The sequence below is a fragment of the Hoplias malabaricus genome, chromosome 6 (genome assembly GCF_029633855.1).
Source record: "Hoplias malabaricus isolate fHopMal1 chromosome 6, fHopMal1.hap1, whole genome shotgun sequence".
Taxonomy (NCBI): Eukaryota; Metazoa; Chordata; class Actinopteri; order Characiformes; family Erythrinidae; genus Hoplias; species Hoplias malabaricus.
The window spans coordinates 40709101-40734073 of NC_089805.1; the positions used below are offsets into that span (position 1 = coordinate 40709101).

The 24973-nt window shown below is 41.1% G+C and overlaps 1 protein-coding gene across 1 annotated transcript; it reads left to right on the forward strand.

Moving 5' to 3' along the window:
* Positions 1-1254: 1254 nt before the first annotated feature.
* Positions 1255-21597, forward strand: ube2ql1 (ubiquitin conjugating enzyme E2 QL1). The gene is made up of 2 exons (XM_066675041.1): positions 1255-1988; positions 15680-21597. The coding sequence occupies exons 1-2, from the start codon at positions 1635-1637 to the stop codon at positions 15809-15811; spliced, it is 486 nt and encodes a 161-aa protein (XP_066531138.1). The 5' UTR covers positions 1255-1634; the 3' UTR covers positions 15812-21597.
* Positions 21598-24973: the final 3376 nt, after the last annotated feature.

Sequence of the window (24973 nt, forward strand, 5' to 3'; positions counted from 1 at the left end):
TTAGAACATCCAGAGTGCTTCCAATTCGGTCAGAGCAGAACACAGAGCCGCAGATCAGGAGGGAGATCTCCGGAGCGCTACATCTCCATCCGTCCGACCATTTTGAACCGTGCAACACAGGGCAATCAACAAGGGTAAGTCCTTAAGGGCAGACGAGAACAAACACTCGCCTTTTCTGGGAACGCACAGGAGCTTGGATGATGCTTGTGGGCTGTTGGGGTTTGTTGATAGTGGACAGGAGGCAGGAATGGAGCTGCAGCGAAAAACAAAACAGGCAGTGGGATGTCGAATTAAATGAATGTAGATGCTCATATCCATATCTGCAGTAAAAAAAAAAACAAGGGACCAGGGTATAAGCATATGTGCTTATATACAATAATAAGGGGGACCCAAGTACCTGTGTACATATATAGAATAACAAAGACATAGATGCTGTAGACAATAATAATAAGGAATATGAATGCATGTATATTAATATACGACAACAGGGACATAGATGCTCATATACATATACAGTAAAATGGACATGGAAGCTCAAGCACTGACATACAATAACAAGAGGCATACAGCCTCGTATTACAACAGCAATGGGGACATTAATGCTGATATGCTGATGTTTGTAAGAGCTAAGGACATATGCTTACGTCCAATAAGTGACACAGATGCTCTTATGCATCTCATATGCATTTGTCTGGTGCTGATTTTCAGCTCCGGAACTGCAGCACCTCAAACAAGAACATAGATGTGGATGTGTGTGTATGAAATAATAAGGGAGACGGAGCCATGTCATTTGTCTTAAGCTGCATTCCACTTTCTAAGCTGATGTGAGACGGCAAAAAGGGACAGAATCAGTTCAATTGTTGATGTGCATAGTGCTCAGACATACTTGAGCCTTTGCTGCATTTTGCTGCATCTTGCGTTTAATCTGCTGCAATGCAAAAATAAAAATATAAAAATAAATAAATAAAATACTTCCTTAAATGCTTCTTTTGCATTTCAGCTTGACTGGAAGGATGCCTCGCTGAAATAACCAAGGGGGGCTGCTCGTGCACATCCGAGCTGGTTTCATCTCCCCCTTCCCCTTCTCCTCACCTCCCCTCCCCCCTCCCGCAGTGTTTGGCACCCCCCCCTACAGACCCTCCTCCCACCCCTCCTAACTTCCCTCCCCCCCTCTCCCCACCTCCCCCCACCCTCCCCGCACCCCAACGTCACAACTCATGGCTACGCTCCTGCGGAAGATCGGCCTCATCCGGCTGCACGACCGAGACACGGAGGACCCCAAGCACCAGCAGGGCTCGCGCAAGGCAGCCAAGCCCGCCAGCCAGAGCCAGAAGGGGGGCACCAAGCACTGCAGCGCAGGAGGAGACACCAGCATCCTGGGAACGCCGGAGATTAAGGCCAAGAAGGCCTCGGACGTCCGGGAGAAGAAGGCGCCCAGCAAGGAGGGCAAGGAGAAGCAGCAGCAGCAGCAGCTGCAGCAGCAGGAGAAACAACAACAACAGCAACAGCAACAACAACAGCAACAACAACAGCAACAGCAGCAGCAGCAACAACAGCAGCATCACCATCAGAAGCAGTTGCAGCCCCCTGCGCCTAACCGTCAGCACTGCACACAGGTGCGCACCCGCCGGCTCATGAAGGAGCTGCAGGAGATCCGTCGCCTAGGAGACAACTTTATCACGGTGGAGCTGGCCGACGACAACCTGTACGACTGGAACGTGAAGCTGCACCAGGTGGACAAGGACTCGGCGCTGTGGCAGGACATGAAGGAGACCAACACTGAGTACATCCTGCTCAACGTCACCTTCCCGGACAATTTTCCCTTTGCGCCACCCTTCATGCGTGTGCTGGCGCCTCGGCTGGAGAACGGCTACGTGCTGGATGGAGGTGCCATCTGCATGGAGCTGCTCACGCCCCGGGGATGGAGCAGTGCCTACACCGTGGAGGCCGTCATGAGGCAGTTCGCTGCCAGCCTCGTCAAAGGGCAGGTGAGGTTGGAGGTAGAAGGTGCTGGTATATGGGTGAGATGTGGGTGTTTTGGTGGCAGTAGAGATCATGGCTTGAGTCTTCTAAAGAAGAGTTGCTGATTTGAATTGCTGAACTGACACCGAGCTTTTGAATTATAGGAGAATTCCTGCTGTTTTTCAGAATGTCTGTATAATTGAATCATTCTGGTGCAGATACAGTCATTCAGAATAGTTTGATGGCAGCTGGTGCATTGTAGAGAACTTGCCAGCTTGGATTTTTTTTAAAGTGGTGGTGGCAGGACAGAGGGGTCAAAATATTTGATGTAAATATTAGGGTTAGAAAAATGTGTGTGTGTGTGTGTAAAATACGGCCAGAATGGATTTAAATTTAGTGTGATTTGCATGACAAACTGCTAAGAGGCAACAACCCTTTTTTTACTTTATTATGATATCTTTGTGTACAATTGATGACTTCATATTAGAGTCTCTTAATTTGCTGAGTAAAAGTTGGAGGAAACATTAACACAATAAACACCCCCAAATTCCAGCTTCAACAAATTTTCAAGAGATAAATGAAGAGAGTGAAAGTGAGAGAGAGTGAGAGAGAATGGAGTTAATAGGAAGTTGTGGCCAAATTTAGTAAAATGTTTAATTAGCATGAAAAATAAATGTGTTAAAATCCTGTGTGTTTATGTGCGTTAACTCATTAATAGTGACAGAGCTAAAATACAGCTATTTCTTTTACCATTCAACTCAAAACAGTGAATCTGTATGTATTGCTGATAATAAGAAAAATAACGGTAAATCCCGAACATCATACGTTTCCGTTGTGTGACAGGGTTGGGTGTTTTTGTTTTTCTCACTCACTCACTCACTCACTCACATTTAGCAGGCTGAAAATCCTCCACAAGGGGGGGCTTATAGTGGTAGTAGTTCTTTTATTATTCATAAGAATGGTGTTCCACATCAGGGAAGCTCTGCGTCACTGGTGTTAAACACCTTACTGAAGTGACTCCTACAGTGCTGCAGTCACTCTTACAGGCTTCATTTTTCTCAGACAGGAATTACATAAAAACTATGGGTCAGTTTCCTGGACAGTGATTAAGCCAAGTCATACACTTTGTTTTCCTATCAGTGGATGATCTACATTTCCAATGCTGTGTAGTTTAGGATTAGGCTTATTCTCTATCTAGAAAACTTAACCAATAAGTCGTTTTTAAACACTAGGTATTTTGCTGTGATTATCTGGTTGAAGTGAAGTGAATCTCTGAGAGGTTTGATGTGCAACATCTTCTTGCTTGTAGCTGACTTGGTGTGAAATGGTTAATTGTACGAAAGCTGACTAATACAGATTTTTTACAGGGCTGGGGATGGGAATCAGCTGTCTTTGAACCATTTAAAATGTGCAGAAATTCTCCTTTTAACATCTAAATAGTTAATTAAATGAGCTGTTAAAAACAGGTTAAAAACAGGGGAACATTTATTGATATTAAAACCTGGTCTTAAAGACATCTAATCACTCTTACAGTACTGAGTTGGCATCTACCGTGTTAAATCTACTTTGCTATATATGTTGAATATCTATATCAACACATCTATATATGTTTAATTAATATTTGCAGTGTTGTCAAATCAAAATGGGTCAAACAGATCTTTATTGTCATCACAGCACTACACAATGCAGTACACAGTGAGATGAAAAACAACATTCCTCCATGACCTAAGGTGCAGCATACATACATACATGGGAATAAAAGCATGCAGGTCAGGGAAAATACTGACAACAATCAGGGGCATGTCATACCATCAGCATGACTATTAGACACAGTAGTGTTGAATTTACAGCTGCTGTGTTGAATGAAAACGGTGTGTTGGGTATTTGTTTGAATAATTTTGCTGTATTAAAGTATGTGGTGAAAAGTTGGCTTGTGTACTACTGAATCAATACCTACTATTTATAGTGCAAGTGTTGGCAGAATAGAAAAACTTAGAGATGCATCACAAAATGGTAAAAACAATGAGTGCAAATATTTTTAGTCATATGTTTAAATACTGGGCGGCACCGTGGTGTAGCAGGTAGTGTCGAGTCACATAGCTCCAGGGACCTGGAGGTTGTGGGTTCAAGTCCTGCTCCGGGTGACTGTCTGTGACGAGTTGGTGTGTTCTCCCTGTGTCTGCGTGGGTTTCCTCTGGGTGACTGTCTGTGAGGAGTGTGGTGTGTTCTCCCTGTGTCTGCGTGGGTTTCCTCTGGGTGACTGTCTGTGAGGAGTGTGGTGTGTTCTCCCTGTGTCTGCGTGGGTTTCCTCTGGGTGACTGTCTGTGAGGAGTGTGGTGTGTTCTCCCTGTGTCTGTGTGGGTTTCCTCCAGGTGACTGTCTGTGAGGAGTGTGGTGTGTTCTCCCTGTGTCTGTGTGGGTTTCCTCCGGGTGATTGTCTGTGAGGAGTGTGGTGTGTTCTCCCTGTGTCTGTGTGGGTTTCCTCCGGGTGACTGTCTGTGAGGAGTGTGGTGTGTTCTCTCTGTGTCTGCGTGGGTTTCCTCCGGGTGACTGTCTGTGAGGAGTGTGGTGTGTTCTCCCTGTGTCTGTGTAGGTTTCCTCCGGGTGACTGTCTGTGAGGAGTGTGGTGTGTTCTCTCTGTGTCTGCGTGGGTTTCCTCCGGGTGACTGTCTGTGAGGAGTGTGGTGTGTTCTCCCTGTGTCTGCGTGGGTTTCCTACAGGTGACTGTCTGTGAGGAGTTTGGTGTGTTCTCCCTGTGTTCGTGTGGGTTTCCTCCGGGTGACTGTCTGTGAGTAGTGTGGTGTGTTCTCCCCGTGTCCGCGTGGGTTTCCTCCGGGTGCTCTGGGTTTCCTCCCACAGTCCAAAAACACACATTGGTAGGTGACTCAAAAGTCACCAAGTGTGTTGCCCGGTGAAAGACTGGCGCTCCCTCCAGGGTGTATTCCCACCTTGCGCCCAATGATTCCAGGTAGGCTCTGGACACACCACGACCCTGAACTGGATAAGGGTTACAGATAATGAATGAATGTGTTAAAAACCAGGTTGACAAATCCAAGCTCTGTTGTCTTGGTGAAATTCCGGACCAATGTAAATTTAACAGTGGGTCTTACTTGTGGCATAAAACAAGCAATAAAAAATTCTAAAGAACAGTGATACAGAGATCCTTAGTACAATACAGCACCTGTTTTAATGATTTACTGTTTGAGTGTATCCTGACTGATCATGTCTGATTTATTATGTGAATGCCATGTACCCAATCGGTGCTCTTTTCAGCTGTGGTGAATTGATGTAAAATATATTGTTGCTACTAACAGAGGAATCCATTTTGCTTTGCTCTTCTTCCCTTCATCAGACACCGTGTAAAGAAATGATGCGCTGAAATGAAATTTTGACTAATGCCAAACTGAACAGAACACAATCTGAAACTAAAGCAATAACAAGGTCAGAGAATAAAGAAACACAAAAACAAGCCAGGATTCACAAATATCTGCTCCACCTTAAATGGTGCAGCAGTTACATCACTTCATATTCCTCAGGGTTGTGGTGGGTCCAGAGCCTACCTGGAACCACTGGGTGCAAGGGAATAGCCCACACTGGACAGGGCACCACACACTCATCCAATCACACACAGGTATGGGCCATTTTGCAAAGCCAATACAACTACCAACAATGGTTTTTGTTTGTTCATCAGTCCACCTTAAAGGGTGACACATTTGCATTCTGGCACACAAGACTTTTATTTGAATTTATTCAGTTTGCCTTAAAAATCCATCCATCCATCCATCCATGCCATTTTTAGGCATCATGGTCATTTTTGTTGTTTTGTTTTATTTTTAGATTTTTTTCCATAGCTGAAATGTAGCTACCTTCCTGGTGTGAAGGTTCCTCAGGGTTAAAAATTGCATCTTGTTTTATTTCATATGAAAAAATCTTGCTGTGTGTGAAAAGGCCTTAGCTCTGCAGGGTTTTATATCTTCAGGAACAGGGCTGCCATCTGTCTTACACAAGTTCTTTTTAGCCTCAGTGGGTGGGAGGTGGGCTGCAAAGGCTATAAATTCATTACAGTGTGAAAAAATGCTTCATCTATTGTTTGCTGAGTATAAATTCTTCTTCGTATAGTGAGCAGTGGATTTTTTTTTTTTTACATTCCTAGCATTGCTGTTTCATCACTGCCTCGTATCGCTATTGTTACGTGTTACTGTCCTGGAAAAAAAACCTTTCATCTCTCTCTTTTAATTTTCTCCAGATTTAAATTCTTCTACTTAATTAGAACTCACCAGCTGCTCTTCACACTGTGTCATAATAAATGCACCAGTAAAAACCGTCCAGAAAAAACTTTCCATTAACTTGAATGTAAATTTCAGAATGCAGTGGTCTGCTTAGTGAATGTAACAGAATCCATGACAGCACAGGAGAGTGAATGGGACTTAACTGTTAACATACCTAGCTGCTGGAGGGCTGATTTCCACATGAAAGTACGTTAAAGGAATAATATCAGGGGAAAGATGCTGACCCGCCCTGTGTCAGTTTTGAGGTGATAATTGTGTTTGTCTGTCCTTCAAGGTGAGTGCAAAAGGCTGTGGGCAGCTTTACAGGCCTCTCGCCTTCAGGAGAACCTTTTCATTAAATTGCCAGAAGCATTCAAGGGCAATTACCAATCGAGACACTGCTAACACAGCAGACTCCCCCAGGAGCTCAAACGGAGGTCTGCTGCATAGAAATGCTGAGATTGATTGCAGATACTGAGAGAGATACATTATACGACCTGACGTATTTAGACACTCACTCGGCTAATGTTTCTTCTTAAATCAAGGGCATTAATTGTAGGTTTATTCAGATTGTTGTGGCAAGAACATCGAATGCTATTTTTGGAAGGTTTTACACTGAGTGTTGGAACTTTTCTGTTAGCATTAGACTGCGTTTAGCCACCTAAACATTTGTGAGGTCAGTTGCTAATGTTAGATCATCCGAACTCATTGGATGGGCATCCATTACTCCAGAGCAAACATATCGCCACTGCTCTGCAGCTCAGTGTTTGGGCTGTACACCCTTTTGGCCGCTATTTAGCATTGGGTATGGTGAAATTGTGCTGTAGAGATCTTTTCATTCATTATCTGTAAGCGCTTATCCAATTCAGGGTCACAGAGCCTACCTGGAATCATTGGGCGCAAGGCGGGAATACACCCTGGAGGGGGCGCCAGTCCTTCACAGGGCAACACAGACACACCTATGGACACTTTTGAGTCGCCAATCCACCTACCAACATGTGTTTTTGGACTGTGGGAGGAAACCGGAGCACCCGGAGGAAACCCACGCGGACACGGGGAGAACACACCAACTCCTCACAGACAGTCACCTGGAGCGGGAATCGAACCCGCTGGAGCTGTGTGACTGCGACCGCCCGTGCTGTAGAGAATCTCATTCTATTCATGTGTGCAGTTAAATTCCTGTGTCAGCATTTAGAGGTGACCCTTAAATGAACTGAAATTGCTCATTAGAAACGTCTACAAAGCCTCGGACATATATTTTAGATGCTTTTTTTTCGGCTGTTGACTTTATCAGGTTATGTTTGTAGCAATTAGATGGTGAGCTTTATTAAACCTCATCTATGAATATTTTATTTGCAGGTTTTCATTAGTTTTATTCCAGGATAATGCTTTATCAACTGCTTCTGTCATAAGAGAGTGTTTTACGCAGCTCTGTGATGTAACCAAAGTAGGCTACTGTCCTCTGCAGCTTGGAGATGTTTGTGTAATTTTAATTAATTAAACGTGTTGCTGTAGCTACTGTGGCTGAGGATTATGTGTCTCCTTAATGGTACAGACATGCTGGAGTGAGGCAGTGAACACATGAGGAGAAACATCATGTGTGAAACGTGATCTAAGATCTGGACGTCTTGTTATTATATTGTGAATCAGATTTAGCAGCACATTTGATAGATATTATATTTAATATCCATAATAATCTCCATTTAAAAAAGTCTCTGTCTCTATGCAGTTTTTATTTGTTGAATTCTATAGCAGGCTTTGGACTGAAAGACTGCCGGCTTGATACCCAGGAAAAAATGGGGGCAGGGCAGTGAAGGGGTATTCATGGCTGAGATGCCCTCAAGCAAGGCACCTAACTCCCAAACTGCTCCCCAGGTGCCGAGGTGTCTGCCCACTGCTCCAGGTGTGTGTGTGTTCACTGCCTTTAATCCAAATTTCACATTACTGCTGTGCAAAGATGACAAAAATGCACATTTCAGATTTTACACTATCACCAGCCACTGGTATTCAGCATCCATTTGTTTAACAGAGCTGCTGTTTACACTGCGCTTGTCTAGATCCTGTACTGACCCAGAACATAAGGTTAAGGAAATATTTCAAATGGAATTCTGGCTCTAAAAGCCAAGAGACTGGTTCCTGTCCAGGGTTTAGACGTGGAAATGATACTTCCATTTGAAAAGCTGCTGGCTGTTTTGCCAGGTCTTTCTTGCTGAGAGTGTGAGCAATTCTCAAACAGTGCGAATCACTGAAGGGTTCATATTTATACCACATTATATATTAACTGTAGATTTTGTAGTTTTGTTGATTTCATGTGAGTCCTTTTATCTACAGGAATAATATGCAGATTTTTTTATTATTATTTCATGCAGTTCTATAAAGAAAGAAATGTTCACTTCTGTAGAAGAGAGTGTAATGGACTTTAAATCACTGCTGTATCTTTTTAAAAAGTACATTTATTGTAGCTTTAGGGACAATAATGTACCTGTACAGTAACTTGTTTTCTGACAGTGTATAAACATCACAATTAGTGTGTTATTTACAGAGGTTTATAGAGGACTATTAACTCTAACCTTATTATTCTGTTATTTACCTTAAAGGCTAAGCACCACTTAATGGACCTCCATGAATATTTCACATTATTTTAATTACTGACATATGAATTAAAATGAAAATAGCAGCTTAATTTGCTTTAAAAATGACAATTTTATTAAATTGACGGAAAAACCCGAGCTCGCTACGGAAATTCTTGAACGCGACCGTGACGTCACTGGTGGACAACAGCTGAACAACGCCGCGGTAAAACACCGTTATGACTGACTGTTATGACAGTATCTAGCTAAATAACCAACATTATTCATGACAATAGCCTAGCAATAAGCTACACTCAAATGTAGAGGTACCATTATTCTTGTAAATGTGATCGAAGTCGAACTCGAATTCCTCCGACACTATAAACCTCCGTAATGCAGCTACGTAGCCGAGTATAATCTGAGACACCGAGTTTAGCGAGTCAAGCTAACGTTAACTAACACCAACTAAAACAGGCGAAGTGAGTGTCCTTACCCTGTTTACCTCCATGTTACAGAGGCTCTTGAACACCTTTCGTTGGTGTCCTTACATGCCCATATTGTTGGAAAAGCGCCAGTGAAATGAGCTACAGATAACGGAGTGAGCGGAGGGTCCTTTCCAAAGTGCCCGTTTAAAGTTGACAGATTTAGTCCATTTTCTGGATATTTTGGGATCTTTGGGTCATTTGTTCACAGATGTCCCACTGTACATTGAATGATTGCAGCCAAAAACAACACACCTTTTCATCATTTTGTATTAAATTAAGTGCAGCTTCTAGAGTGTTGTCCACCATCTACGTCACAGGCAAGACGCCTATTAGAGTTTCCCAACACCGTTTTAAACCTTATTCCTTCAATTAGTAAGAAATAACGTGTTTTCTGACTCTCAATAAACACAAGTTAGGAACTCAAATTCCACTGTATTTAGTTGTTTGACACTTTCATTAGAGCTGGTGCTTAGCCTTAAAGGTGACTTTCAGGAATGTATTGAATAAAAAACTTCAAATATTCAGATGTTTCCTCACCATTTGCTAGCGCTGCAGTCTGTTTCCGTGCTCAAAAGCATGAACCCAGATGAGATATTGCTGTATTCTTGCTCCATAGGTGCATAATACTGACGTATTTTTGATGTTTTGGATTAATTAATGTGGAAATATCTCCAAACGCGGGAGACGATTAACTGCATTATCGAAGGTGTTACACAACTAAACAACTCGAGTTACAAATGAGTTTCTGTGGTGATTCAAACAGTGAATAAACTCACAGGTATAGTAAACTTCAGCCACATACAAACAAGAGTCGTTATACTCCTCAAACCTACTGTTCCACATGAAAAAAACGCAGAGCTTAAAGTAAACAAACTGCATCCCCTTTAATTCGTACTATTCAGTAATTACTATATAAATTATGCACTAATCAGAGTGAGGGGTGAAACTGTTGATTGAGTTTAATTGTATTGCTAATCCACATAAACATAGTCTCGGTTTCTATATTTCTTAATGTTTATGAACTACCATTGGCAAAGATGTACAAGGAAATATGTTCAACATCTCTGCATGGTCCAGTATCTATCCGTCCCATATTGCTTGTACATAATTAAAATGCCAGATGATGTTTTAAAATGGAGGACAAAAAAAAAGTAAGAAAACTGTTGTAGGTGTTTTTGATAAGACTACAGCAGTACAAAGAGATCTGCTTAGTCAGTTCATCTTCAGCTGTGCCTGTGTAAGGTCACTAGTAGGACGTACCCACGATGTCTTGATGTGGTTTAAATCCCTCGCTGGCCTCGTGTGTGTTATGTAAGAATGGCAGCTTGGGTTCACTCACAATGCACAAAGAGCAAATGCGTTCACTGACTGATCCCCATTCAGGAGATTACCCATCTGGCACCTCACACACCTCTCTCACAGCTTCCGCGTGGAGCTCGAAACATTCTGCACTAAGGCAGCTCACGCTAACAGTCACTACGCCTACAAGCGCTACAGTGGTTCTGTTTGAGTCTGAGCAAGAATGATGGTCTAACGAAGCAGTCATCACAGAAAGAACATGGTTCAGTTGTTATAGTCTAACTATGGTATTAGTCAAGCTTAGTTAGGCATGATTAAAACATGGTCCAGGCCAATAATATCCCGGCTATTTCAGATTCAGACATGCAAATGCTTAGATAAGTCTTCTGGCTTGGGGATGGTGCTTTTGTAACACATTGTGAAAGGATCTGGGATTTTTTTGTAGATCCAGTTGGGCCCTATACAATCTGTTTCCTTTTTTACAATTTTCTTTGTTATGGATTTTTTTTTTCCATCGTTCTGAATTTTAGGTTTTTAAAAGTTATTATAATTACAACAGACATTAACATTTGTATTCTTAACAATCTGTTTGTCCAGTCTGTGCAAGCCAAACACTCTCTATGACTGGCATACTTTACAGTTAACACTTACTATAGAATCACATAAGCAGTAGCCAGAACAAAATGGTGGGGTTATTTGAGTCAAAAGCAGATTTCTTCAGATTTTACCAATGATTTCAAATAGCTGTTGCTCTGATTTTAATTTTGTGTTTTAAAGCTTCTCTTCAGGCAAAGAGTAACGAGCCTGGTCTTGTATGAGTGGAAACAATTACTCAGTATTATTGCCAAGATGGCTGCCGAGTGGACACAGCGTCCTATCAGAACTGACACAAATCGCAAAGGGGTTTCCCTTTTGACCACCGGAAGTCATGTCCTTAAACATTTGAGAAAAAATGCTATTTGATATTTAAATGGATTGAGGAAAGAGGAACATAGATACGAACAGGAGGAGTGAAAGAACAGCTCTGTCTCCTCCCTCAACATAGCTTGAGTAAGGCGCCTAATCCTACAACTTCTCCCCAGGCCCTGGGATGAATATCCCACCCCTCTGGGAGCATACTCACTACTCCTGGTGCACTAGTGTGTGTTATTTATAAAGCATGTCACTTGTAGTAATTCCATTGTAAATGTGAGGTTTATTTATTTATGTATTTATTTATTTACTTATTTATTTACCCTGAATAAGAAGTTGCAGTTTTATATGAATGTGGAGCCTGGAAGCAAACCTTATACATGTGTGTCAGCGTTCTTTGGGGAGCCCTCAATAATATTCTCATATACAAAGGGGGCACTGGAGAAGAAATTTGGAAATTTGTAATGTCTTGTTTTATCTCTCCGAGATTCTAGAGCTTCCTTGGATTGCTGCTTGTGTGAAATTTGCTTCATTAATTGTATCAAATAATGGATGTGTGTGTATTTTATGGGTTAAACGGGCAATCGACACAGCCTTGTGTCATAACCACACTTCCAAACCATAACTAAAGCCTACTATATAAACTCATTCATCCATTATCTGTAACCCTTATCCAGTTCAGGGTCGCGGTGGGTCCAGAGCCTACCTGGAATCATTGGGCACAAGGCAGGAATACACCCTGGAGGGGGCGCCAGACCTTCACAGGGCAACACACACACACTCACATATTCACTTACACACTCACACCTACGGACACTTTTGAGTCGCCGATCCACCTACCAACGTGTGTTTTTGGACTGTGGGAGGAAACCGGAGCACCCGGAGGAAACCCATGCGGACACAGAGAGAACACACCAACTCCTCACAGACAGTCACCCGGAGGAAACCCACGCAGACACAGGGAGAACACACGACACTCCTCACAGACAGTCACCCGGAGGAAACCCACGCAGACACAGGGAGAACACACCAACTCCTCACAGACAGTCACCCGGAGCGGGAATCAAACCCACAACCTCCAGGTCCCTGGAGCTGTGTGACTGCACCACCGTGCCGCCCTACTATATTAACTGTGATCCCAAAACATAACACGGTTACATTAAAACAGTATAAAAACGTGTCTTTCCTGCAAACCAAAGCAGGGGAAATTATGGTTCGGTCTGTGTTTGATCTGTTTAGTCATCTTTGGTCCTCTTTACTTTCACACTTCAAATGAACCACACCAGAGTTCGTTTGGAAGTGGACGGACACCGACCTCCTCAGTGGCTCTTGTTCTATTTATTTTGTCTGCAGCAGTTCCAGTAGCAGTGTTCTCTAATGAGCCGCTCTAATGGAGAAACCAAGCCATAGTTCATTTCAATAATAATAAAAAAGACTGTAGTAAAGCTTTTGTCTGCATATAAACCTAGTTAGTGGCAGTTTAGCAGGAAATGGCTCAGATGGACCAATTCTCAGCTCTGTTCTCACACCACTCTTTCTCTAGTGAAGCCAGAAATTCAGTGTGGCTTAATTAAGGTCTCGTTTGCTTGCGTTAATCCAAAAATCACAGGCTTTTGTGAGTGCGGTTAGGACACTCTCCTCTCAAGTGAGTGCACTGCATTACTTCTGGGCCATTACACTGCATCCCGCCCGGAGAGAGCCTGTGGCAAGAGCAGTTATTTCTGTCCCTGTGTCCCTGCTGCCTTACATCAGCATTGGCACCGCTACGACCTCATGGCTCACCACACCACACTCTCACAATCAGTGCAATATATGATTAGTTAATTAGTATCAATACATTTAGACTTTCCACAGCTATATCACATTTACACAGAGAGCTAGGATCAATACGCTGCTAGGTGTCGTGAGTTGATATCAGCAGAAATGCAGGATTGCATGTCAAACGGAAAGAAGCACTAAGCTTATTTAGTGCTGTAACAAATCTAACCTGAAATAGCACAAACTGTGTGATGTGTTGTTGTCAGCTGTGTGTTTCTTTGCACGTTTCAGTCAACAACACAAATGGAGGCCTTTTATTTGCTGTCCAAAATGACCAGTAAATCTACACGTGCCTTCTGTGTTTTATAGTAATATTAGCGTATGATATACAGTGACAAACCTGAAATCTGAGTTTCTTCTTGGCTCTAATTTGCCTCATAATGCCTTTAATAGACCTCTCCGTCATGAAAGGTATTACAATGTCAAATCTCAGAGCTATCAGATTACACTGACTTACGCATGCATTCATAGCTGTTTCATGCATTAACCCGTGAAAATTAGCACTTAGAGACATTTAATGATTTGAATGAATCTTATGAAGTAAAACCAGCTTTGGTTCATGGATCAGAGCATTGATAGATCACATCTGTTTTCCTCAAACATACCGTTTATCTAATGAGAGTTGCCATTAGTCGTCAATAAATTCATTTATAATGCTAATACCAAAGAGTCCCAGTAATTGTGTCCATGTGATGAAGCCTGTGTGTGTGAGAGAGAGTGAGAGCCCTTTAGGCCCAAAATTGAAACTCTGTCCAAAATAATAGTGAGGCAGCATATTTAGTTCATTACTAAAGTTATATAAGGAGCCATTGTGTTTGTGTCTGAGGATGTGTTAGCGTTCCATGCTAACTTTAACCCTGCACAGAGACTCATAATTAGCTCAGTGAGCTAACTATTTAAAAATATAGATTTTACACTTTTTACAAGTTGCAAAATGATTTACTGAGAATGTATGGAAATAGAGAACAGGAGTAAATAGAATTTTAGCATAAAATTATATATACATTTATTTATTACTTATATAAAATGTAACTGTAAAATAAGGCAGTGCCATTTCAGGAAGGCCTTCATTCTATTTAAATGCAAAGCGTCTTTGGGCACTTTAATGTGAAGTCATCTTTAAAATTATGGCTCGTGGTCAACAGCCATTTTGATCAAAATCAAGCCCTGAGCAGACTTTCTGCTCCGCTGCACTTCTCAGAATGAGAGAAATGCTAAACGTCTTTCAGGGCCAAGTGATTAAGATGATTGCTGTGAAAAGCTTTAGGACTGACTTATTTTCCCCTTACTCTATATTAAGGGACTCTGAGTGAATGCAGTTGTGTTTATCAGTCTGTTCAGACCTTATCTTGTGCTGGAATAGGTCTCTTTTTAAATCAACTTTTATACATTCAACGTTCAACATTTTCATATTTTTTTTTAAATAATTCAAATGATGTAAAGATGTCTTTCAGGGTGATTTAGCCATTATACACATAGCCATTATAAGTGTAATATAATGCTGATAACTGTAATTTCATTTAAAAATGTAATCATACAACAATGTCTCAGAGAGTGTGTTCATATCCATTTCGGGTAACGTTTTGAAAAACAGCTTTAAAAAGCATTGAACTTTGGCTCCTATCAAAAACACTGAACAATTCAGACTCTAGATTTCTCTAGAAAGGAACATTCCTCCATCAAACCACTCTGAATGATGTGCTTTGAATATTGACTGTTACATTATTCAGAAATGTTGAAAAATCAATGGAATTCTCCTTTAATAAACACCCTGAAGAGCAGGAGTGGATTTTCCACTGCTCTTCTTCACCACTGAAAGTGTCCCGTTGCACTCGTACACGTCAGGATCAGATTATCTTGATATGACTGGACTTGGACTCGGGCCACTGCTTTCTGGAGAAAAGCCGGCGTCCTAAACCAATGTCAGAACGGCTGACCTTAACATCTAGCCCTACTCAGCATTACAGCAGTTTATTACATAATGAAGTTAGCTGTTTTCCCTTGGTGTCCTCTGATGATTTGCAGCTCTTTTTAGGCCGGAGGACACTGTGGCCTTCTGGGGATTAGTCACAGCTCCCAAGCAGTACCAAACAGTAACCTGATGGCTTTAAAGGCATAGTTTACAAAAATGCGTATATATATTGGATCAGTCAAGCTGTGTTTGGGGTTTTCAAGTGTGCTTCTTTAGTTATGCACTTTATCTATGAATCTAATGTGGCTAACAAGTAATGGAAGGGTATAGCCACCAATTAGCAGTGTGTTGACTGTATATTTCACATGAAAATAATCTTTAAAGAACATCATTCACTGTGTATCATCTGTTTCTATGCAATTTCCAAAACAGTTGTTCGTGTTTCTGTCCTAGGGCCGGATCTGCAGGAAAGCAGGGAAGTCTAAGAAAGCCTTCAGTCGTAAGGAAGCTGAAGCCACCTTTAAGAGCCTTGTGAAAACCCATGAGAAGTACGGCTGGGTGTCTCCTCCAGTTTCTGACGGTTGACGAGCTGAAGAAGCGTCCCTCCCTCTCCCCATCCACGTGGCTTACTTCAGTCGGGTTTTGTTGTTGTTGTTGTTATTTTTATTTTTCTCACCATCGAACTTTAACAAATTGAAAAAAAAAAGAAAGAAAACAAAATGCAACAAAAAAGCTGTCATGTCACACCCTAGAAATGTTGCAGACTTATCACGATCCACGTCCACTGCGTCCATCTTCCCTCGTTCCTCATCCAGGCGCCATGGACCGGTCACTCGCTCTGACACTATTGTTTGTTCATGATGTGGATACAACTACATTAAAAAGACAGTCAGTCTGCTGCTGGAGGACTGTGGGAATGAACAAGGCCCTGAGGAATGTAATGGCCCTCCGTTTGGGACACGCACCCCCCACCCTAACCTCCTCTTCAACTTCTACTTCTGTACTATACCTCTCTGTCACCTCTATACGCCTCTCTCTCTCTCTCTGTTCATGTGTGTACTTGTGTTTTGTCTCCCTCCTACTCTCTCTTCCACCTCCTCTTGCTCTTGCTTTGTTTCCCCCTTTTATTTCTTTCTTTTAAGAGCTGACAACGCATTGCACTGAACAGCATCAGCCTTTCCTTCATTTACATGCAAATGACTCTGTTAATATTTAATAGATAGGCAGATTAGTACAGTACATTTGAGGTTCACTTCTTTTTCTTTTCTTCCTTTTCTCTCCTTTGGCTGTGCTACGTTTCACAGTTCAATGCAACATGACGATTGTAATTTATGTAGAGCTGCTCTCTCTCGCTCTCTCTCTCTCGCTCTCTCTCTGCGCATTGTTGCTAAATTTAGACATCACTGTGTTGCGTAGATGGTGATTGATTTCTAATGGAGATTTAAAAAAAACATGTGTTGCTTACGCAGAGGTATAGTAAAGATAAAACAAAAAAATAAGAGTGTTAGTGAGCCATTCTTGCTAGTCATTATCATTTATTATTATTATTTCATTTCTTTGGAGAAGACCAAAAGCATGTAATTCTGATGATCTTCATACCAGATGGCAGCGTCGATTGTCAAAGTCCCAGCTTGTGTGTGTGTGTGTGTGTGGGTGTGTGGTAGGCATACTGAGCGGAGGCTAGCAGTAACATGTGCTGAGCACTGTGGTGACGTACTGTACACAAGGCTTTTGAGGGATGTGCATAGGCTCTAGTTATGAAATTGTCTCTTCACATTGTTGAGCTCCAGTATTACATGATGTAATGGCTACATTACAACACTGTACCCACTGTATGGACAGCGCTGTGTCTTAGCATAACAACACAGTCACTCAAAAAATATATTTTTTTGAGCCTAGAGATTAAACACACTGACCTGCTGGACTTTTTATTTTTTTAATCTTCGAGATAGCTTTGATTCAGGACCAGTTTTGCTTTCCGATCTGTTGTTTCTGGTTCCTCGCTAGGCTAAAACTTGCTAACTCAGTGCAGAGGAAGCAAAATGGCTGACAGCTCAAACAGGAAGGGCAATAAACCATTGGCAATTCAGAGGCACATATTTTAAGTTGAATGCTAACTTTTTAAGTAGTTTATATTATAGGGACAGAACATATGACATATTTAACCATAATTATATTCATATAAACAGTGACTGCAGAGTGAGGACTAACCCTCCTTCAGTTTGATTTAATTATATAGCACTTTTTGTACCTTTTGACATTTTTAAGCAGCAACACCTGTGGATTTTTGGCAGGATGTTTTTTAGTTTGTTTAGTTTAAATGCTGAAGGAAAGGCAGATAGCTAATGTTTATTCTTTCAAAGCAAAGCTTTTTCTGACATATAAACAATAGCCAATAAAAGTAGAGCGGTTCCAGTTTTGCATTTTCTTGTTCCCCTAAACTTGCATGGCAAAAATGGTTGAACAAAGATAGGTTTGTTGTTTCTTTCGAAGGGTCAGCGTTACATTAATGCTTGTGTTGTCCAGTTTGGCTAACACAACAAGGATTCAGAGTATATTGAATTGGCTTAGTAATGCTGGGAAACGTATTGGACTTGAAGAATGAACACAAGATACCAATAATAATCTTGAAATAATGCAGTGCTACTGAATATGACATGAAACCACAAATTACATAATTAAATTTGAGTTTGAGGCTGTTGTTTAACGGCTCTTTCTTTTTGGATTTAACACTCAGAATGCTGATTAGTCCCAGACTCTGCTTAATGTCTGTGCGGACCATCTTCTTTGTCTCATTAAAAGTCCAGACTGGGCCTAAGCAAGACTCTCATTAAGTACATCATGTCACTGCTAATTTAGCTATTATTAATAGTTGAATTAAGGCAGATGTCAAGGAGTGGTGTAGAGTTTGTTTGTTGTCCAGCTGCTGTGTGGATTGTTAGCAGCTCATTCAGTGACCTGGTGGAAGCTGAGAGGCACATCTTTGTGTTATTGGCTGCCTCTCCAAATGTCAGCGTGAATCCAAACTGGCATGAGCTGCAGTTTGTCTGCAGAAAGCACACAAGCCTGAGCTTGTTCGAGCTACTATAGTATAAATATGCCATTAGGCCGTCATCTGGTGAAGATAAATCTCTGCTCTGCGTGCTGAAATGGCTCTATATCTTATGGCTTGGCAAATTTTCTTCAGCAAACCTGCATATAGCCTGTAATTTCCACATCCATTTTCTCTTTCAAGCCATCCCTTGTGTGTTGTTTCTTCTCTTTATTTGACATTTTAGTTGGAAGTGGAACACTTGATTATATCCTCCGGTGCCCCAGGCCATTTTAAATGTCATAAGGAATGCTGCTAATTAACATGGCATTATTAAAGAGAGGACGAAGAAAACAAAATAATAAACACTAAGTTTCTCACCGATGTCAATTTGATCAGAAAGATATATGGCTGCTACTTTGGTTGGAATAGCGTAGCCTTTCACAGGGAAGACTACAATTTAATTCTTAGCTAAGACAGGGACACTATGCTAGATCAATACGAGTCCTTGGGCAAGATACCTAACTCTTTATTAGCCTGCATTGTATGTCACTCTGTATAAGATCATCTGAAAGAGCAAGAGTACCTACTTCAGAAAACCTTGAGGTCTGTATGGTACACTTTGAATGTCATTACAAAATCCTTAAAAAGCTCCCAACTAATATTAGCACATTTTTTTTCACATTAATTATACAGCACTATTCACATTGGATATGTTCAGAAAAGACTTTCCATCCAACAATAAACTAGTTTGACTTGCGCACATCAGCCATCTTTTATTTAAATAAAGAAAAAAAAAAGCCTTTGCCCAGGAATCCATTTAAAGAAAATGTATTGACTTTGAACATATTTACACCAGAATCCAACGGACAGGTCCAGAAGTACCAGCCCATACAGCTCTATTAATAATCTATTTCCAATGAATATGTTTTCTTAACATGTATAAGAACATGGATTGAATGTTTTTGCCTGTGGTACTTGTCCATAAGCTACATATTAGGAATATAAAGGTAATGTTGAAAAAAGTTTGCTTTAAGGTTTCCCTACACTCATTATATAAACCAAACAAAATAGACTTTCTCTACAGATGCTTTTGTGAGACTGAGGGAGGGCAAATATTGGGCACACTCTCTGTTTGTGTGTCCTGAGGCCCATGAGAGAAAATGGCTCCTATGTTGGTTTCTGCTAAAGATAAGGCGATTTGATTAATTTGGTCACATCTTTGGTTTTCTTGTGTAATTATGAGGAACCTGATAGGCTTCAAGGCAAAGTTGGTCAAAGCATCAGCCTCCAGTCTAAATAACTGGTGACTGCTCACAGTCAGATGACAGCTGTTTATTACATAGTTTGTATTCCATGGCATTTGTACTTAATCAGTTACTGAAGTCACATTATTTTGGCCATGATATATGTGTTCTCAGGAAAGACAGTTCTGTTTTTTGGGTTAAATTATGAGAACAGACAAAAGTACCTTCCATACGAGCAGTAGCTCAAAAAAGTACTTAAGCGCTAAGTAACTAATAGAAATATAATGGGATTTCTTAATGTTTCCAGGAACTATCAAAGGAATGGAAGTGCGCACCACTCTTCTTCTTCTTTTAGATGATTGTAATCTACTTCTAAAAAGCTGCAAAACTAGTGGTGACCAATCACAAAGCAGCAGAATGACTTTAAATGAGTTAAGAGCTTAATATGAGTCCTGTATTCACTGATATACCTGAGTAAGAGTATTGCAATTGAGAGTCCATTAGTATTTTACAGTGCAAGTAACTGAGTAAATGTAACTAATGCCTGCCGACCCCTTCTGATGCCTGTTGAGTGATGAGTAAGTGATGAATAACGTGTTTCTTCTGGTAAAAGCAGACCTCATCACTTCTGATGTGCTCTTGGTCTTCTCTGTTTGGACGGTCATTTGAAAAGTGCTCGTGTGCGTATTCATATGGACGTAGCAAAGAGGAGATACTGTAACATCGACTAATTATAACCGGTCCAAGTTATCTCAAAAGTGGATGTTTGCTGGCTTTAAGAGCATAATTCTGTGATAGTTTAGATTGGTAGATTGCAGACACTAACTGAGTTCATTGTCCAAACAAGTGAGATGATTCTATTGTATTATAATCTGCATGTAGTCCGTGATTGTTAGGTAGCTTACGATTTTTATTATTTTTCAAAGAAAAGCAGGAAAAATAATGGGGGGTAAAAAAAAAGAACAGAAAACTTCTTTGTGTTTTTTTTTCTGTTCCTGTCATTTTACTTTCATTATTGTCTTAAATGTCAGATTGTGTTCTATGAATGTTTGTGTTTTAATTTATTTGTGGTTTGCCAAAATGAAGATTTTTGAAGCATGTCACAGGTATTGTCACTGATTAAAGAAAAAAAAAATGAAAAAAAAAAAAAAAACTTAAGGCAGAATGATCTTGAACCTGGACTGAGCCGGGGGTCCTCTGTATGGGACCACTGACTCCAGACAATGAGGAGTAAAGGACACGACAAAGCGTATTTTACAGATTACACAAAGCAACATCACAGGACACGGTCAGAGCAAAACCAAACAGGAATGTGCAATAAAAGTTGTAGGCTTCTTAAACCCTGCAGAACAGTGTTCTCCTCCTTTTCTTTGAGTCTCTCTTCACTGTCGGTGGTCATTACGCTACATGACCACCTTCCCATTGGAAAGACGTGCCCTTGATCCAATATGGCGGCTTTCAAGATTGAGGCCATGTTCTGGAGCCTAAAAGATAGCCCCCCCCTTACCTCTTACTTGCTAGAATCCTGCGACTTTTGACTCACCCTGTACAATAATCAGCCAAAACATTAAAATGGCTTCTTTGTTTCTACATTTATTATGCATTTATCGGCTCTTTGTTAGCTTCTTTCACCCTGTTCCTCAACGGTCAGGACCCCCACAAAGCTGGCATGATTTGGGTGGTGGATCATTCTCAACGCCGCAGTGACACTGACGTGGTGGTGGTGTGTTAGTGTGTGTTTTGGTGGTACCAGTGGATCAGACTGGGCAACATCCTGTGTCCACTGATGAAGGACTAAAGGACGACCAACACAAACTGTGCAGTCTCTGACTTTACATCTACAAAGTGGAAGAGTGAGGTAGTAGCATCTAACGGAGTGGACAGTGAGTGGACACCAGCAGCATTATTGTATCTGAGCTTCTCAACGACTTAGTTGAGTTGTTAGTGGCAGGGTTAAATATTTGGTGGTGTTTTACACAAAGAATAAAAAACAGTGATGCATTATTAATAGGATTAATAACAACACAAATGATAGAAAAACTCAGTACATTTAGAGAATAACCTGTTATACAGAAAACAATAAAAGGGCCAAATAAATTGGGTTATCTTCACCTCAGTGCTTCAAACGCATGTTTTGTTATTAATCAATTGTGTTTATTTGTACATATTCATAATTGTACTTAATTAATAATCAAATAACTTGATTATTATTATTATTATTATTATTATAGCCAACAGCCTCAGAGTGTAACAGATGGGATTTTGATAGCGATGAATGCACGTTTTGATCGTGTGCTTCATGTGGCGTTGTATGTTGTAGTGCCATGATTTCTAGTTCCTACCAATGAAAAGTGTTTGTGTCTATTACAGAGGAAATATATGTGTACGTCTAAAGCTGAGCTTCATTAGTAACAGCTCAGGTCACAGATAAATAGCAGGGAAAAGATGACATTATCTCATTGTATTTTATCGGGGCAAAATGTCCATTTGGTTAATGGGTATATTTCATTGAAAATCTAATAATGGTGGCTGCAGTTTTTTATTTTATTTATTTTATTTTTTAATGAGAACCAGTCTGACACTTGGATGATATGTTTCGGACATTCGCAGCACCAATCTGCTTGTCAATTATTTCCTCATTTTGTCTCGATCATTCTCTCTTTTCACATCTGTTTTCATCACTGAGAGGTGCGTGTGTTCTACTTTAGATACAAGGACAGTGTGTTATCAAGAGAGTTGCTGGGTACAGCGTGTTCTTGTTCTGAACACAGTCTCCGAGACCAAATGATGTTTCGTTATCATCAATTTTGCAAGTGGCCACACTTCGAGAGCTCCTCAGCCTCTCTGTAAATGACCAGTCCGTGGGTTTGATGTCCTCAAAGCTGCATAAAAAAAAAGGCCTTAGGGACAAAGAGAAAGATAACTGTCCTTGGACAACGCTTCATTATTTTTTCCACATCAAAGGCTCCACATAAGTCTGTCCTCCATTACTGTGGGAGCCAGACATAACATGGATCACCCTGTTTGCTTCCGAGATGGTGATAATAGCGACAACAAGCAACACATGGCTAATATACCTTATTTTGGCTACTTCAGAATGGTTATTATGCTAAAAGGGTCTGAGGAGTCAGACATAATTCTTAAATCCCACATAATTTATTTGTAGCTGCTTTTGTATCAGTGCTCTTCTCTGAAACACACACGTTAAACAGTGCAACGCAATTTAAGCCCCTTAGGAAAAGTATGAAGACACTCTGAATGGGACTCTGAAGCAGCTGCACATGAGTCTAAGGTCATCACACACTATCCCAAGCACCTTTGCCATGTGTCGTGTGTTAGAGGTGGAACCTAGGCCTTTAGCTGGAACACCATCACTAGTGCAAGTTATTGGTAGGTTAGTCCAGTGCAGAGCAGACTACCTTTGGAATGAGCTGAATCCATTCGACTGCTGTATGAACACTTGGAATGTTTTTGCTTAAACTGAGCATTAATTGATATTGCGCGAAGTGGAGCCAAAATATTAATGAGTGCATGCTTCCATAGTTTTACCTCTAGCATGAATTTATGGCAAGTTTTAATGTAAAACACACGGGTTGGGATTTGAATGTCAGTACCACAGAGGGCCATAGTCTCTTTTCTGCTTTTTTTGATGAGGCACATATCGATGGGTTCCCTTGGGTAGGTCATGAGGTCTACACACATTTCTGTCTGAAATGAGCAGGCCTTATCCACACAACTGTGGATATTACAGAAACTCTGTGTGTATGAGAGGTTCTTGGCCAATTTCATGGTTAACAGCTCCTCTAATTGATCCCTGAGCACAAGCTTGTTTGTATGGAGTCTTTGTTTCTCCATGTATTAGGAGAGAAAGAGTCGGAGGGGAACATTAATAACTCACAGGCCAAATAAACTGTATTTGCACCTTCTGGATCTCAGAGAAGGCATAAGTCATTTTAGAATCTTTGTGCCAGTGTTAAAACACAGCAGACCTTGTAATATACTCAGTTCAATGCTAAGCTATGGTTTCAAACACGAGGGTAAATATGCTTGAAAAGTGCTCAATCAGAATTCCCTGTGGATAAAGCCAAGCAAGTCTTCACAATAGTTAGGTCTTCAGGAGCCGAACAGAAGGCTTTATAGATATCAGACTAAGTCTGACACATTTTGAAAGGGGAAAAAAAAGGGTAACTCAAGCTGGCCACGGTTTTCCACTGGTGACATCATCAGGTGGTTCACAAAATCACAAAAGGTTTCTCTGCTTGAAGAAAATCCAGGTTTTCTATTATAGATGGCTTTACTGTCTAAAGCAAGTAAAACTGTGCTTTTCTACACTCGCCCAAGTGTGATAAAGATGCAGAGTTCACTCGGTCAGTTTGTTTCCCACAAAAACAGGAAATAAAAAAGCCATTTCAGCTCTGGAGATGAAAGGCCATTTTTTTTTTGGTGGTCGATAAAGAGAAGTTTTGTGGCTCAGGATTAGAAGCAGTCGTCTGGCCGGCCTGCTCTGTCTGAGAAACTGCTTCAGACAACACACTTCCAGTGAGAAACTGTAAACAAATGGATGGCAAATGCCAGTCTGGCAGTAAATAACATGCTTATGCTCCTCTCCTGTCTGTCGGGCCTTTGAAGGTTATTTCTACTCAGAACCAGACGAAACAAAACAGGACTTGAAGACAAACAAAAGCCAGAGCTGATAAAGCCGCAGGCTTATTTTCGTTTGAATGGAGCTGGGTGGGGCTGATGTGATTTGCAGTGTTTTGGCATGCGTCCCGAAATGCTAGCCAAGGTGCAGATTTGATTTCCTGACCTTTGAGCCGTGGAGAAGGGCCGTCATTCCTGACAAGGGGCACTGGCTTCATCTCGACCGGCTCAAGCTCCCAGCATCTTCTGATACATATTCCTGATACAACACCCAGCATCCTTCACTCTGTTCGATATTCACTGCACACATCTCCTCTCCGCATGTGTCCAATCTGTCGAAAAAACAGAGTCGGCACTCTACAACAACACCTCTATAGACCCTCAGTCAACACCCAGCATATGTATATATATATATGCTTCACCACCTCCATTACAAAACAGAATCAACCCCCCACAACAATAACGTCAATCATCACCAAGCCCTCACTTCCACTGTGGGCGTCCCTCATCCGTTATTCATTTCCACCCCCAACACTTATATTTAGAAACATGAACAAATGGAAGGAGTGATCAATAATGGATGGCTCACGGCATGTTGAGTCCATAATGTACGCTGGCTATGCTTTACATTATTGTTAATGTTTAAATACTAAGGCTTGCAAAATAATAATTGTCAGAAACACATACAAATGAATATCAATTCCCATGGTTCTGAAATGAGATGTCCAACGATTTCATACGATAGATAGGTAGATTATTATAAAAGATTCCTGTAATCCTCCATCAAAATGCACATATTTTGGCCCACATCTAAAATGTCTTCTGTGT